Source organism: Falco cherrug, chromosome 5 (genome assembly GCF_023634085.1).
Source record: "Falco cherrug isolate bFalChe1 chromosome 5, bFalChe1.pri, whole genome shotgun sequence".
Lineage (NCBI taxonomy): Eukaryota > Metazoa > Chordata > Aves > Falconiformes > Falconidae > Falco > Falco cherrug.
The window spans coordinates 83,307,801-83,321,215 of record NC_073701.1 but is presented as its reverse complement, the minus strand read 5'-3'; the positions used below and the strand labels follow the sequence as shown (position 1 = coordinate 83,321,215).

Sequence of the window (13,415 nt, the reverse complement as noted above, 5' to 3'; positions counted from 1 at the left end):
GCCACGCAGCCGCCGCCGGAGCAGCGAACGCCACCGCGCTCAGCAGGCCCGAGCAGGCCCCGCCCCTTCGCTGGCCCCGCCCCCGCAGCCCTCCCCCCGCCTCCAGGGGGCGCATGCGCCGCCCACGCCGCAGCCCTAGCGCATGCGCGCCAGCCGGAGGCGGCCCGCCTCGCGCTCTGCCCGCCGGGATCGAGGCCCGTGCGGCTGCGGCGCACGCGCGGTCCGGCGCCCTCGGCCGTGTCCTCTGGTCGGTGCCCGCAGCGCCCGGCGGGTGCCTGTGCCCGGTGGCGGAGCCATGGCGGGGGTACTGAGGAAGGTGAGGCGCCGAGGGCGTCCCCGGGCCGGGCAGCCTGCCGCGTCCCCGTCCCGAGCGGGGGGCTCGCCTCTCCCCGCCCCGGCGGGTTCCTGGGCAGAGGGTGCCCGAGCGGCGCGGGGGGGAGCGAGCGGGGCCGTGAAAGGAGCGCGAGGCCCCGTCCCCCCCGCGGCCCACGGGGAGCGGCGGCCCTTGGCGGAGGGGGCGGCCCCGCCGTGCGGGGGGCAGGAGGCGGTAGGCCGCGGTGCCCCCCGCCGGGAAGGCTTTCCGGCGGCTGCCCTGTGCTGCCGGCTGCGCCCGCTGCGCGCTCTGCCGCCCTCGGCGTGCGCTGGTCAGAGCGCTGGAGTGTGGGGGATGGCGCGAGTGGGGTGGGAGGCAGAGGCTCGTGTCACAGAATGGCCCCTGTCTTGTGTATCTGGAGCCCAAACAAGATAATGGGATAGCATAGGAATAGATGCCCGAGTATGTTAAACGTGTTTATGCTCTTCATGCAGACCAGTGGGCTTGTAGGATTGGCTGTGGTTGAAAACCCTCATGAGGTACGTCACACGTCTTGGACTGTACTTAATGGAAACTCACTGAGATCAAAGCTTTTTGTTCATGTGTTTGCGTTGCCAACTTAGTGATAAGTGTAAAAATGCTCCAAAGTGATAAAGGAGGAAAACGAATTCTTTTATTAGTTTTATACCTTCAAAATTTTATTAGTTTCAAACCTTGAAAATAAAGGTGTAATTCGTATCATTAGGAGTTATTTTACACGTGTATTTTTTATTGCATGTGCTGATTTCAAAAATCTTTGTGAGTACTGTTATGAAACAATATTTGATTCTTTTGTCTCCAGTGTGAAACCAAAGAACTCTTTAAATTCAGTTCTTCAGAAATGTAATTCCAACTTTACAGGCATACACATTTCTGCTGCCTCTGTTATTTTTCCAACAAGTACTGAAATAACTTACACCTGTATTAAGGGCATGGGGTAGCCTTACATAGTAGAGGCTAACTAACCATGTGGTGCAAAGTCACATCAAGGCCCTGTGATGGCAAGCACTACTGAGACTGGAATACTTCCGTGGTCCTTGGGAACCACATTAGGTGGCTCTTGTAGCAATTTAGTACTTGCTTTTTACCCCGTTAGGCAGTGTAAGGAATAAGCTTTCAGTAATTCTTTAATTTCTCTGCTTTGAAATTTCCCACTATGCAACAATTCTATTTCAGATATGCTTTTGCCTCTAGTAGTTAGGGATACTGTCAAAAAGAACCTTTGAAAAAATCATTATTGTTCTGTACAAATGATTCTAGCTCAGTCTAACTCATCTGTTGTCAGATGCATTCTAGGTGAACTTACTAATGTTTTCAGTGATTTAAAGCCAAGAGTAAAGAAATCAACGGTGTTTTAGTTGAAGTATAGATTCTGTGCCAGTCCTCTTCATTTCCTGCTACTCTTTGCATTTCTTTGACTGCAGTATTGTTCTATTTCCTATTATTCCTATAGGACATCCATTCCTCTTCAGTTGGATAAAGTTACCTAGTCAACGTATGGCCCCAAACCTGCAATTTCTTCACCACAATGTGGCCTTTATCACAGCATTTAAATGCAACAATGAAAGTTGCAGGGTTGAGTTCAGTTTAAATCTCGTTGTCACTCAGAACTTTGGACCAGCATGAGGAGAAGTGCAAAAAAAATAATAAAAAATCTTGTTAAACTTTGGTAGCTTATGTGATTTTTTTTATCTTTCCCAGGCAATTTTTTTCAGAAAATGATGGTTTAGACAAGAATTTGCCTCATTTTTAGAAAGTATGGTTAGTGTTAGAGACACAGCTTTTATTGTATCCATTTTGTATTAAATGTACTTCAGATAGCAACATTTGTTTTTCTTTGAGGCATCTACCAGTGGAAACTTACTAGTCCTAAATCCCAGTCTTAACCAAGACAGAGTTCTGTGGTTCAGACTGTTATTTTGTTAATCCTACGTTTCTGCGTTAAATACTATAACCCTCCATATTTTGTGTATAGATAGGTACCTAGTAAGTTAAACAGGTTAAGAAATTAAGCAATTCTACTTGTGTATTCTAAACATGTCTTGTGATCACTTCAGCGCCTGCGAATACTGTACACAAAAATCCTTGGTGTCCTGCAAAACATTCCCAAAGATGCAGCATACAGGAAATACACTGAGCAGATTATAAACCAGCAATTTAATTTGGTGCAAACAGTAAGTACATTGCTGTTTCATAAACATTACACATGAAGAGATTTTCAAGGTGACCGGCTGTTTTTTAGGAGTATATGTAACTTTCAGTGGTCAGTTCTGAACTAATTGAAGTTTTGAGGATTATTTTTGTTCTTGACTGGAATATTTTGATGGTATATTAAAAAGAATTATTAATTTCTTACTGACATTTTCTGTGAAAATTTGAAAATAAAGTTTTTAGAATGTTTTTAGAATAGTGGTAATTTTTACATGCTTGCCCAAAAAATGCATGTGCTCTTACCAGTGTAATATCTTAGACAAGCCTTCGACATTTTAAAAGACAAAATTTTGGTACATTAAACTCTGCAATGCTGGTATTTTGTATCTATGGTGATAATTGGAAGGTTGCATATCATTTTACAGAGAGCTAACATGCATATTGAAAGAAAATTTTAATACTAAAGCCTTTAGCTGCTAATGCTTCTTTGGATCATTAAATAGTCGTTAAATTAATGAGTCGTTAAATAGTACTCGTTCTTAGTATTTATTGGGAGTTCGATGTTTGTTTTCCAGTAAGAAAAATGTGCAAGATTTCTTTGATAATGTAAAATGATAGAAGCCGGCTAATTTGATGGAAGATAGTGTGATCTGGTTAAATGATTGTTTTCATGCTTTATCTGGGCTTTCTACTTCTCAGTAAAACTAAACGTTTATTTATATGGATTTGAATACACAGGAAACAGATGTGCAGAAACTACAGGACAAACTGAATAGTGGTCACATAGAAGAAGTCATTTTACAGGTAAAGTGGGGAAATTTAAGGTTGGGTACAAAAAGGAGCAGTGGTTTTCAGTGTTCCTTTGGCTGTTCAGAAATTTGGCAGTTTTCCGTATCTTCATTAACTGCAAAACAAGCAATCAAACAGCAAATAAAAATCTGAAAATTAATTGTCATGTAGTGTTTGGGATGGCCGTGATAAAACCGACTACAATTAACATGTTTGCTGTGTTATCCTTACATATATGTATACCTACATTGCTTCTTACAGAGTGTAAATCAGTGGAAAGGACAAAAGGTGATTGAATATCACTGGGGGATAATTCAAATAAGACTAGAAAATACCTTGAAATTGTCTTTGGGAATGACTAGGTGAATGGACTGACTGTTTGGGTTTTTGGGGGCCGTTCAATATGTTTTTCAAAAACAAAACCCAAACCACAGAGTTCCTTTTGGTTTTATAGATGAAAATTGTGGTAGCCTGTGACTGTGAGATGTGATAATGAACTGAAATAGAGGTAATTTAATACTTGAGCAGCTGCATAGGTTTTTAAGAATTTGTGTATGGTGTTTATTAACAGGCTGAAAATGAACTTTCCCTGGCAAGAAAAATGATACAGTGGAAACCATGGGAGCCTCTAGTTGAAGAACCTCCTTCTGACCAGTGGAGATGGCCAATATAAATTTTCAAAACTGTGTAATCTCTTGCAAGTAAAAAAAAAAAGTTAATGATTAATCTGTTGTTACTGACAGTTGTCTTTAATTTAAAGAGACTAACTTAATAAAAACATGTGTTGTCCTAATGTCCACTTATATTTTAATAATCTAAATACTGCTTCCTATTTCTTGCAAAAAGGGTTTTAAGAAAATTCTTGTCAGCTCTTGTGCAACCTATAGGGTTTATTTCCTTTTTTAGTTTATTATGAACAGGGTATTTATGCCTCATTCTGAGTTATTTTTATGATCTGTATTTGTATGTTAATAAATGCAGATATTATAGGCCATTTGAAACCAAAGTCAAAGCTGTAGAGGAGCATGATCCTGCCCTTCTCTCCCACCTTGGCTGTGTGTTTTTGCCAGCCACTGCCAGTGCCTATGACAATGCAGATGCTGAGATCAGGGATCTGATGTAATGATAACAAGGCTTCCCAAAAATAACGGGTTTTCTAGATTTCAGCTGAATCACTGTCCTGAGCTGGCTGACTTTGCTGCCCATATAAACACTAATTCTGCCTCGGGGGAAGAACTGGGAAGACCCAAGATCAGGGAGGGGGAGAAGGAAGCCTACACCTTACGGTGGTGGCAGGAACAGGTTTGTTGGTTAGCAGGTAGGTTACCATATTGCACACCATACACATGGCACAAACTTTAGTATTGGGGTCTTACAAAGCCTTTGTATATAACCATGTATACTTTATAGATTTGTTTGTGTATTATTGATTCAGACCTTCAATATTACTTCTTATATGAAAAGAATAGTGATTCTTTCTTGACACATCTGGCTAGGTTCTTTTAAACATTTAAATGGAAATGGTGCCTGGCTCTTCTAAAAACTTCTGTACAGATTAATGTTATAAGCACCAATTAAAATAATCCAAAACTAGATCTAAGAATACTGTGTGAGTCTGCTTTTACATACTTTTTTCAGTACCATTAATAACAATAAGGATACAGCTGTATGACAAAAGTCTGCAGTTAAACATTTATGATGGTGCCTCTGCACTACATTACATAACAAAACGTTGTCATAGCTTGTTTTTCATACTTGTTAGGCCTATAAGTTTACCTGTTAGATCATTCCTATTAATGATTAATTACATCTTTATGTATTATTTCACACAATCACAGTATTAGGGGAGTAGGACAGTAGAAGAGAAAGTGAGTATACCTAGGGTATTGACTCTAGCAACTATTATCACTGTGTTCTTTAGATATTTTTTTTCAATGATTATTACTGTGATTACAGAAATGTTTGGATTTTGCAGATTGAAAAAGTGAAACATACTTTGCTTCACTGGTTGGTTTTGAAGGCTTTTGCAGTCTTACAAAAGGTAGAAGCTGGTCTCTTCTGAGATAAAACCGCTAGATGGCATACCAGAAGAGAACTTTGCTAACGTTAACGCAGTTTGCACATCAGAAGTATTAAAAGGATTACAGATTTGAATGAGAGCAAACAATGTCAGATGAGAAATGAAGATGAATGGTTTTAGGTAATAAGTATTGAGCTGATGTGAGAGAACGCAAAAGAAAAAACAAACAAACCCCCCTGAAGTCTAGTACGAATGATACTAGCATGCAATACTTGCAATACTGGGGGGGGGGGGAGTTGCCAGAATATGGTGATGACTATTGGAATTCTTTCTGCTCTTTCACAACTGAGACATGAGCTGAATTCTTCTTGCTCAGTTATTTTCTCCTCTTCTAAAGCTGTATTTGTCATGTGACTTACAATAGCTTTCTGTAAGGTCACGAGTTGTGTTGCAGGGGGGAGGAAGTCTTGGCCCATTGCTGCTGAAATTTGGTATCTGATCTTTTAAAACTGAGGTTCTCTGATCAAAAGCATATTTGCATCTTAACCCTTTCACAAATGCACAAATACATCCTCAGTACAGACCCTAGCATAAGTTGTTTACTACCTTGAGGGGATTTTTTTCTCCCAGAGCTATATTTCCTCTCAGTGATTTTTCTGGTCTATTAAATATTTCTTTCATGTGACTCAAAATAGGATCATTTTCTAAATCTTTCTATCCAAAACACCGGATTAGCATTCACAAATGATTTAGTTTAGGAATCAATTAACCTGAGTCTTAAAAAGATTCTACTGATGCCAACTCTAGGAAGCATTGATAAGGATTTTTCAGCTTTCTGAGTTTTTTTATCAATTTCTCAATGTGTTTACGGATTATTTTTATTATTTTACCATTGGTTAAAGTTGGTTTCGTTATCTTAGCATAAATTAATCATCTGTGCTACATAAGATTACTAAATGAATATTCTGTTGTAGCATCCATCAACTTTAAATAGCAGTTATTAAGAACAAATGGAGGAAAGAAAATGGATTGTAATTTTGAGATGTAACAGTGTTATGTCTTTTTTTGTACAGTATAGTATAGTTCACCTCATCCTTGTTCCTGGCTAATTTAAAAATAGATCTTTGCTAAGAAGAGAAACAGTATTTTTTACCTTGCTATTAACTCTGTAACTGTATATCTGATACTTAAATCCACACTGTAGCAACAAAATCGTACGCATATTTTTACAGGCAAGATCGGATCTATATTAGGAGTACTATGTTGCAAATAATTTATTTTAAGATGAATATGCTAGCAAGGCATAATTTGGAGACTGGCTGTAATGATTTTGCTTGATTTTTCTCCATTAACTCTGTTGGAAATACATGATGATTGGAAAGATTTTGTCATCTGCTGTAATATGGTAAGGTAAATCACTGCAAGCCTTAGAGTTAACAAACTTCAGATCTTCAAAATGCTTTGAGATCCTCTGATTGAAGTCATTATGTGAGTGAAAATCCTCCCATCTGCAAGTATGGGACCTAACAGAGACAGAGCCTGTACAACCAGAAAACCAACTTTTTGGATTGTCAGCTAGCAGCAGTGCTGAGGTTTCTGTTATTCCTGACTTGCTGTGGTGCTTAATCTATTCTGAGTGGCTGTGTTCTGAACAGGATACCATGTTAATCTTTGACATAATTTCTGATTGTGTTCAGGGGGAGATGAGTAAAAGCAGCTTTTTTTATTTACAGCATGTATGATATTTCATTAGAAAAAAAAATCATCTTGCAAACAAAGTTAGTTTGAACGTTTATTCAAGTTGACTAGTAATGACAAAGTGACACAAAATGACATAGTATCTTTCTGTAGTTACTGCTGGTCCTATTCTACCCTGAGTTGAATTTAAATCCAGGTTTTAGAAAAAAGTGCATTACCATTAGTAATGGGAAATGTCTGTCCTTTTGATGGGAAGCTGGCCAATGTTCAGATGTCTGACAATGTCTGTGAAACATGGTGACAGTGATCATGACATAGAATTACTGAGAATGGATATAATTTCAGTGCCTGCTGAAATACAACAATTTTTCAAGATACTCCCAGAGCTGTACAGAATCATGTATTTCACCTCTGAAATCGTTGTGTGAGGTGTGTGTAGTCTCGTTTTCCTGTAGTATGCTGAAAACACTTGCAAGGGTTGTCTTGGAAACCACACATCAAACACCAAGAAATTCAGTTTCATGTGGTTTTATTTCTGGTATATGTGTCTTAATTTCCACCCAGCAGCCTCAGTCCTCACACCAGAACCACAGACCTTCCAGGCGAGAACACCACTGGGAAGCTGAGCACATCACACAGGTAAGTGCTGCCGCACAGCTCCAGGGAGCAGTGGTCTGTGAGGGGTTCTGTGAGCGAGCATTGCCAACATCCAAACACACCAACTTTTTGTTAACACCCAGGAAACATTTTTGGTATTGGCACCATTTCTGCTAGTATCTACGGTATAAACTGTAAGGAGAAATGGTGTTTTATTACGTGAATGGCACTATAAGCTGGTAAGAATTCATCTTCAGCTTGCTATGGATCGCAACAGCGGACACGGCAACTGTCAGACTGGCGTGCCAGTGCTGCGGGACGCAGTAGCACGGTTACTGGCCTACTGAGGCCCGCTGAGGCAGCAAGCGCAAGTTGCTGCAGGTGCTACGTTCTGAGGTGCTCCGTTAACGGCAGTGGTGTAAAAGGAACCCACGGGGGTGCCTCAGCCTTTGTCCCTTCACGTCGCTTCGCTTTCCCCCGTTTTTTTTGGCCTTCCTCGGCCCGGGGCCTGTATAGCAGCACCAAGCGCAGGGCTGCGAGGGGCGCACCGCCTGCCGCCCCGCCCCCCTCCCCAGTGCGCATGCTCGGGGCGCTGCCGCCCGGTCCCGGTTGCCATAGCTACCGCGGCGCGCCGGAAGCGGCCGCCAGGGAGAGCCGCCCGCGTCGCAGGCCCGGCGGGAGGAGAGTAACGGGGGCTGGGCCGGGGTGCGGGGCGCGGCGGGGAGCCCTACCCGTGCGCTGGGCCAAGGGCTGCCTCCCCTTTGCTCTTGGGTTCTGTCGCGGACATGGGATTTGGATTCTTCCAGCCCTTGTCAGTGCAGCGGCAGCACGGAAAACCTTAAAGGTGTGCTGTCTCTGGGTGATACTGCTCTGTAAATCCTTGTTATAAATGGAGATAAATCTCTCTATATATATATACATAAAGAAAGAATTATGCTGACTACCTGCTAGCAATGCTAGAGTGTATCATGTTGGCTAAACACCATTGAGAAGACATTAAGTGCTTTGTGTTTGGTGTAAGCAAAGACCCCATGCTGCTCTAAGTAGGCTGTTTGGGAGTAGATACAGGGAAAGGTTTTCAGGGTATTGTCACCCATGTGTTTGGTAGCAGAAACGTGCTAGTACACAGTTTTAAGTAGATACTGCAATTGTTCTTGCAGAAAGGTTAAAAACCTGCGACTGATACTTCAGAAAATGGAAGATACGTCGGATAGGTGCTTTGACGTTGTTATAAGGGAAAAGTCGGGAACAGAGGAACTGTCTGCATCCTCACAACGAGGAGCAGCCAGGAGTGGGGCCCCAGGTGCTGTATGGTCGGAGGGGGGCTGCGAGCAGAAGTCCCCTCCGGAGCAGTCAGTTTTGGAGGAACAGGAGCAGTCAAGTTTAGCACACTGGGAACAACCTGGAGAAGGACTAGGCAATCAAGAAGTGATCGGAAATAGCAAGCAAGATGTATTTGAGGCAGGTGCCCCGTTCAGCACATCATCTGAGAGCACATCTTCGGTCACCTGTGAGAATTACTCTACTTTACCTGAAGTAAGACATTCAGAAGGGGAAGAACAAACATCCCAGAACTCAGTACTATCAGCAAATACGGCAAGTGGGGCAGTAACAGGTAAAGAAGTTATTAAAATGTTGAGCATTAGGGCTTTAAAGAGATGATTTTTTTTTTTTCCTTACACCCTCCGCACCCTCGTTCTGGTCATGTTTGCTGGTTTCTGGCCTTGAAGTGACTTTTTAAGGTCTCATATAAAACATGCTTGAAAAGGCGAGGAATGTATTCTTTATCTCAAATTGCGGTAGCAATTTATAGACTAAATTGGCATTTTATAGTCATCTTCATATCCAGAAACATGTGCTGCAAGTATGTATACGTGTTTTGTACGCACATTTGCAAAACAGCAGTGCATAATTCAATGAGTACCTAGGCTACTGCAGTTTCGACTAGATCATGGAAGTCACCTTACTATTTTACCTGCTCCAGATTTCCCTGTAACTTACCTGTGACCTTTTCGTTATCCATGCCTTTCTCCCTGAAGTCCCCAAAACAGTCCATCATTTCCAGCACTTGTTCCTCTGCATTCTGGGTGTCCTGTGTTACTTTTTTCCCCAGTTCAGTGCCCTGTTTTCTTAGGTCTTCACAGTGGAAGGTAGCACACTGTTGAGCAGGTGAGTGCAGTGAGCGACCCTTTGGAGTATGGGCCTGCTGCCTGCTTTGCTCTTGGCTGGCCTGCATTCAGATGCTGTCAGTCTGAGAATCTGGCGATTGCAGCCTTGGAAGAGCACTGTGCCAAAGCCAGACATCTTACCTTTAAATCAAAAAGAAGTAATTTCTGGAGCTTCGAGTTAAATAAACTGGTTCAGAAAATAGTCTTTAAATAAACACCACAATGTCAAGTACTGTGTGAAAGACAACAGTGATTCAGCCATCATATGCTTAGATCAGGTCTAAACTGGAGCAGGTTTAGATAAGATTTTTCAATAAAGTTTGCTGTGTAAATGGGTAACTTTGATTTAAACTTACGTATTTGCAAATAAATACATTTCCTTCCTGTAATTTTTTAAAAAATTGTAATATGAATGACTTTATGTGGTGACGGTATAACATTAGATAACTCTTCATATGAAGTATGATAATACTCTTTCAGCTTTCAAGTAGGCTGTCTTTCCAGCTCAAAAATGTATGATTATTCTGTGTTGCAGTGTTTCGATAAAATTATCTCAGGGTAAACTTGAAATAGTTATTTATTAGTTTGTTTTGAGAAATTTATTGAGAATTCCTTTTGGTTTTATTTTTAGGAAACATGATTGAGGATAATGAAACTCTTAGGAGGACTAGGGCTAACTTTGATGAAACTATCCTGTCTGAGCAGTTATATCTTGATCAGGAATGTTTTCCTGGGAAAGCAGTTCAACAGGATTACCACATGCCCGATGCCTTGACTGTCAGAGTACAAACAGGTAAATGCTGTTTTTACATGTGTATCTACATATGGAATTGTGCTCTAATCTCAATCTGTTACTAACAGAAAAAATATTTCTATCTTGGAACTTTCATTTTAACAGACACTGATTCGTTCCGAGATGTAATTGTAAAAATTGAAAGACCTACCTATCATAAACCATTTCTGGGTGGATTTAAGAACAGGATAACAGGAGTGGAATTTCACAATGCAGGATCACAGACAATACCCAAAAAACGACCTGACAAAGGAATTCAGTTATTTTGTAGGGAAACACAGGTAATGGCTTTGTAATGTCTTTTCAGAATGTTAGTTTTGCCAAATAGAACAGAATGTTGACACAATTATTTCCAATAGGAATGAGGAAGTAGATCAGAAGTGTGCAATAGAAAGTATTTAGTGGATGAATATTGTGAGTCTTGTGATTTTTGTTACAAATAGCTAATTTTGCCACTTACTTAAAGAGGAAAAAAATCTCTTGTTTATTTTGTTAAAATCTGAAATGCATTTTTTCCCCAGACGGTTTTTGAAAAAAATAGACCACAACAGACAAAAAATACAACATCAACACAGATGACTAAAGTTGGCCTGTATGTGTCAAACGTGACTGACAGACTAATAAGTCCTAGAAAGTATCTTACAGCAGAAGAATACCATAAACGTAGACTTGAAGCAGTAAGTTCTTATCTTTTGAAATTATCTGTAAAGCGAAGTATTACAAAGGTTTTCTGGATATTTAATGAGCATTCAAATTGTTTGAACAGTGACTTTAAAAGTGAACTGCAAAACGTCTGCTTAATCGTCACATTTTGTGATCTTTTAGTTATGGGGGAAGTGTGTGTTTGCTCTGTGTTTTTAGTGACATTTGAGTCCACCTTGCAACTTCTTAAATATTAAGAATTCTGAATTTATTGTTTTCTATCTTACAGTGACAGTTAAGCTTCCATATAGAGCATTAGGGATTAAAACAGTCTTGTCCTTTATGGCATTTTCACAATCTCTTTGGAAGGACCTAAGCTATATGCTGAATGTATGGCCTTCAATGGGTGGAGTATTGGGTTAGGATTTATAAGATCTGCATTTGGCTTTTGGGTTTTGTGTTTTCTGGGGTTGTTTTTGTTTGTTTGTTTTGACAGACTTGGTAGGTTTCCTTTGGCAAATGGATCCGTTTCAGATTGTGTTCAAGTTACCTTCTTTGGCATTGAGGTAGAACCTGGCTGTTCAAATGCATGTGGTGGGTCTATGGGGTTTTCTGGTGTGCTGAGTTGCTTTGTCCAGTTGATTCCAATGACAGATTCTATATATTCATTGTGCAAAGAATGCCATTTAGGCATTCCAAACTGATTTTTGAAAACTACATATTTGGTGACTGCATATCTAACATAAGTATGCCCAACATCATGTTAAGCAGGGCACTGCTTTGTAAATGCTCTAGTTACTAGTATGATTGCTTAAAATAGAAAGCCTGAATCTAAGTGGAGAAACAGTTGATTCCCCAAGCGTCTAAGCAGAACAATTGTATTGATGTGGTTGGCAAGAAGCTTTGAAATCTTCTGGGTAGAAGCTTTCTGTAGGAACTTCTTAATTAGTTAGCATCAGCTGACAGCAATAAGCATCTTGTGGAAGTGGAACCCAAATAGTTAACTGTTCCCTCAGGACTACCGTTATGTTTTACTGTGATCATTAGTGCCACTTACTGAAATTTGTAATGTATCTGTAGGTAATCTATAACTCACAGTAGAGAGACATCGGCTTGCTGTTGGTACAAACTGATGGATTTGCACAATGCAGTGTAGTTCTGTATCAAGATACTAGCTGAAGACATATTGAAGCGAAATGTTAGGTTAAGATATCTCTAGAGATGATATAACTGTATTACTGTGGGTTTGTGCTTGATAGCCTTCAACGCTGAACAATGTTTATCAGTATTGACCTAGCCCAACTGCTTGTGGTACAAGTGCTAAATCAGCTGGCAGAAGCTCAGGCTTATGCGTTATCCTCCGTTAGCATGCTGTAAGCATTTCCCTAGTCTTTAATAGCCACAGCTTTGGAAGGTGGATTTTTTTAATTGCCTTTTTAAAGTTCTGTCATAACAGCATTGGTAACTTCACTTTCATTATTTGTTTACAGGTAAAATGCAGTTGATTTTGTGTGTATGTGTTTATCTTTGTATCTAGACATTTAAAATAAATTTTGCAGATATATGTCTAAATTCCCAATCTAGACACTGTGTAAATTGATAGTGAGATGAGGCCTTCTGCCTACAAAGCTGAAAAGAATAAAACCAATACATGGCAAAAGATGTTTTTAAGGGGAGATTTGAAACAGAAAAAATGGATTTTGTAATTGCAATTTATACTTTAACATCATTACTTGAACTTAGTTCCTCCACCATACTCACTGGTTAAACTCCTGCAGTTACCTAAGTAAGTAAATAACTGGTGTTTAGACTTATAGTAGATGATTGTTTTTGTAACTTTTAAATTATCTTGAGTACAAGACAAATCTTAGAAAGTATAGTGAAGTAGATAGCAAAAAAAACCCAGTTAAGAACAAAATACTATGCTGTTTTGCTTTAAATTCATGATTCTTATTATTGTTACACATATAGGTAATAGTAATACAGACATATTTCCGTCGTTGGCATGCTATAAATATAGTACAAAATCTGAGGGAAGAGAAGAGGTTAAGACTGGCATGGGAGGCACAAGAAGAGATACGGAAAAAAAAAAAGAAAGAAGAAAGGCTGAGAAGGGAGCAGGAGCGAAGACTGAATCCTAAAACAAAAGAAGACTTTGAGCTACTATACCATGATTTAGAATGTAAGTTTTTTCTTAAAGGGATA

At 40.2% G+C, this 13,415-nt stretch overlaps 2 protein-coding genes across 5 annotated transcripts in view; both read left to right on the top strand.

The window, feature by feature from the left end:
• Positions 1 to 160: 160 nt before the first annotated feature.
• Positions 161 to 4,095, top strand: NDUFA5 (NADH:ubiquinone oxidoreductase subunit A5). The gene is made up of 5 exons (XM_055711737.1): positions 161 to 316; positions 808 to 852; positions 2,410 to 2,526; positions 3,242 to 3,307; positions 3,864 to 4,095. The coding sequence occupies exons 1-5, from the start codon at positions 296 to 298 to the stop codon at positions 3,963 to 3,965; spliced, it is 351 nt and encodes a 116-aa protein (XP_055567712.1). The 5' UTR covers positions 161 to 295; the 3' UTR covers positions 3,966 to 4,095.
• Positions 4,096 to 5,040: 945 nt separating this feature from the next.
• IQUB (IQ motif and ubiquitin domain containing) overlaps positions 5,041 to 13,415 on the top strand; it is a 28,804-nt gene continuing 20,429 nt past the window's right edge. For 2 of the 4 annotated variants that reach the window (XM_055711734.1, XM_055711730.1), the window contains exons 1-5: positions 8,243 to 9,222; positions 10,407 to 10,568; positions 10,674 to 10,849; positions 11,090 to 11,245; positions 13,182 to 13,392. In XM_055711734.1, coding sequence (XP_055567709.1) covers positions 8,802 to 9,222; positions 10,407 to 10,568; positions 10,674 to 10,849; positions 11,090 to 11,245; positions 13,182 to 13,392 — 1,126 coding nt within the window. In that variant the 5' untranslated portion in view covers positions 8,243 to 8,801. Of the gene's footprint in view, positions 7,650 to 8,241; positions 9,223 to 10,406; positions 10,569 to 10,673; positions 10,850 to 11,089; positions 11,246 to 13,181; positions 13,393 to 13,415 lie in introns of those variants that run through there. The other 2 variants (XM_055711731.1, XM_055711733.1) reach the window with 2 other exon arrangements.

Coding starts and splice junctions, on each gene's coding strand:
- NDUFA5 (XM_055711737.1), top strand. CDS start 296: ATGGCGGGGGTACTGAGGAAG. Junction 853..2,409: donor TGGTTGAAAACCCTCATGAG/GTACGTCACACG, acceptor TGATCACTTCAG/CGCCTGCGAATACTGTACAC. Junction 3,308..3,863: donor TAGAAGAAGTCATTTTACAG/GTAAAGTGGGGA, acceptor GTTTATTAACAG/GCTGAAAATGAACTTTCCCT.